Source organism: Lactuca serriola, chromosome 4, assembly GCF_051521515.1.
Source record: "Lactuca serriola cultivar US96UC23 chromosome 4, Lser_US96UC23_V15, whole genome shotgun sequence".
Lineage (NCBI taxonomy): Eukaryota > Viridiplantae > Streptophyta > Magnoliopsida > Asterales > Asteraceae > Lactuca > Lactuca serriola.
In genome coordinates, this window is record NC_136411.1 from 389,723,851 (window position 1) to 389,725,505 (window position 1,655).

Consider the following 1,655-nt stretch of genomic DNA (forward strand, 5'->3'; position numbering starts at 1 on the left):
GTTTCGAAAGTTTTAATCTTCTTCCCAAAACTGGAAAACCTGTGTGGCAAATTTGCAAAGACAAAAAACTTATGTGACAAACTTATGTTGCAAATTTGTAAAGACAAAAAACTTTATGGTTAAAACCGCAACATGTCAAACCTAACAGACCAAAACTGACAAGTTTCGAAAGTTTAATCTTCTCCTAAAACTGGAAAAACTTGTGTGGCAAATTTGTAAAGACAAAAAACTTATGTGGCAAATTTGTAAAGACAAAAAACTTTATGGTTAAAACCGCAACATGTCAAACCTAACAGACCAAAACTGACAAGTTTCGAAAGTTTAATCTTCTCCTAAAACTGGAAAAACTTGTGTGGCAAATTTGTAAAGACAAAAAACTATACTGTTCCTAAACCTCTTGTGCTTTAATATATATATATATATATATATATAGAAATAGAATTACGGGTTACTTACCAGATACTCGAAGGTTCTAGACTGTGGGGGAGGGGTTAACTCGCCTTCCATTGGCGACCAGGTTAACGTGCTATATAGGCTGCCAAGTGCCAATCAGAGTTAGCTCCGCCTTTGTCCTCTTTCTGACGACCTCCGTCTCCCTTCTTTCTTCCCCTTTTCTTCGTATTCCGTCTTCCGGCGTTTCTAAAAACTAGAAAATGACTTCGTCGACGCTCAAGCGTTGGTTGAGGCCTGAGGTTCGTAGCAATCGATCACTCTCCGTGTTTTCATCTATTTCCCATCATTTTGTTTGAGTTTGTAGTTTAATTTTACATGCATACTGATCTAACGAGTATCTTATCATGATCGGTATTTGTGTTTGTAAATCCGATTTGAGTGATCTGTTTAATTCGTCAGGTATATCCTCTGTTCGCCGCCGTTGGTGTTGCCGTCGGTATCTGCGGCATGCAATTGTTTCGGAACATCAGCGGTAATCCTGAAGTCAGGTGTCTGTCTCTCTCATTCTAGCTCTATTGCTTTTATGAGTTAATTAGCCGTGTTTTCCCTTTTGGATTACCAATTTTAACAAACTCGATGCGTTTCATTTACGATTCCTTTCGTCTGATTATGAATTGATTATGTTTATAATTTGTACATTTTGGTGGAATCAGCGATTCAATTCCATGATTTGGTATTTGATTTGGCTTATGTACAGATTGACGAAGGAAAAAAGAGCTGCCGAAGTGCTGGATAACTTTGATGAAGGCGAAAAGTACGCAGAGCATTCACTCAGAAAATTTGTTCGTAACAAGAATCCGGAGATCATGCCAAAGATCTATTCCTTCTTTGCAGACCCTAAATAAATAAATAAACTTGCAGTTTATATGGTGTCAAACAGGGTCAGTTGGTTTATGATTTTCCATTTTACCTTCGAAACATTGAACACTAGAAGCGATTGTGTTTGGAAATTACTTTAATTCAATGTAGTGACTAGTTGTATAATTTTAGATTTATTTTTATAATCAGTTTTCCTGTAGTTTGCTACAAATCAGTGAAAAAAAAAATCATAATCAAAAGGTATAAATTATATTATATTGGATTTAAGAATAATCTGTGCATTTAAGTTAACCTCAATTAGAAACGTTTGAAAACAATGTGTTACCTTGTAGACTTTTGAATTTAGGAATATTAAAAAAAAATTAATATGTGTATATATAAAA

At 35.0% G+C, this 1,655-nt stretch overlaps 1 protein-coding gene across 1 annotated transcript; it reads left to right on the top strand.

Annotated features, from left to right (window-relative positions):
• Nucleotides 1-487: 487 nt before the first annotated feature.
• On the top strand, nucleotides 488-1,448 carry LOC145100806 (uncharacterized). Its single transcript, XM_079037936.1, has 3 exons — nucleotides 488-692; nucleotides 853-941; nucleotides 1,151-1,448. Exons 1-3 carry the CDS (start codon nucleotides 654-656, stop codon nucleotides 1,296-1,298), a joined length of 276 nt encoding a protein of 91 aa, XP_078894062.1. The 5' UTR covers nucleotides 488-653; the 3' UTR covers nucleotides 1,299-1,448.
• The last annotated feature ends 207 nt before the right edge of the window (nucleotides 1,449-1,655 follow it).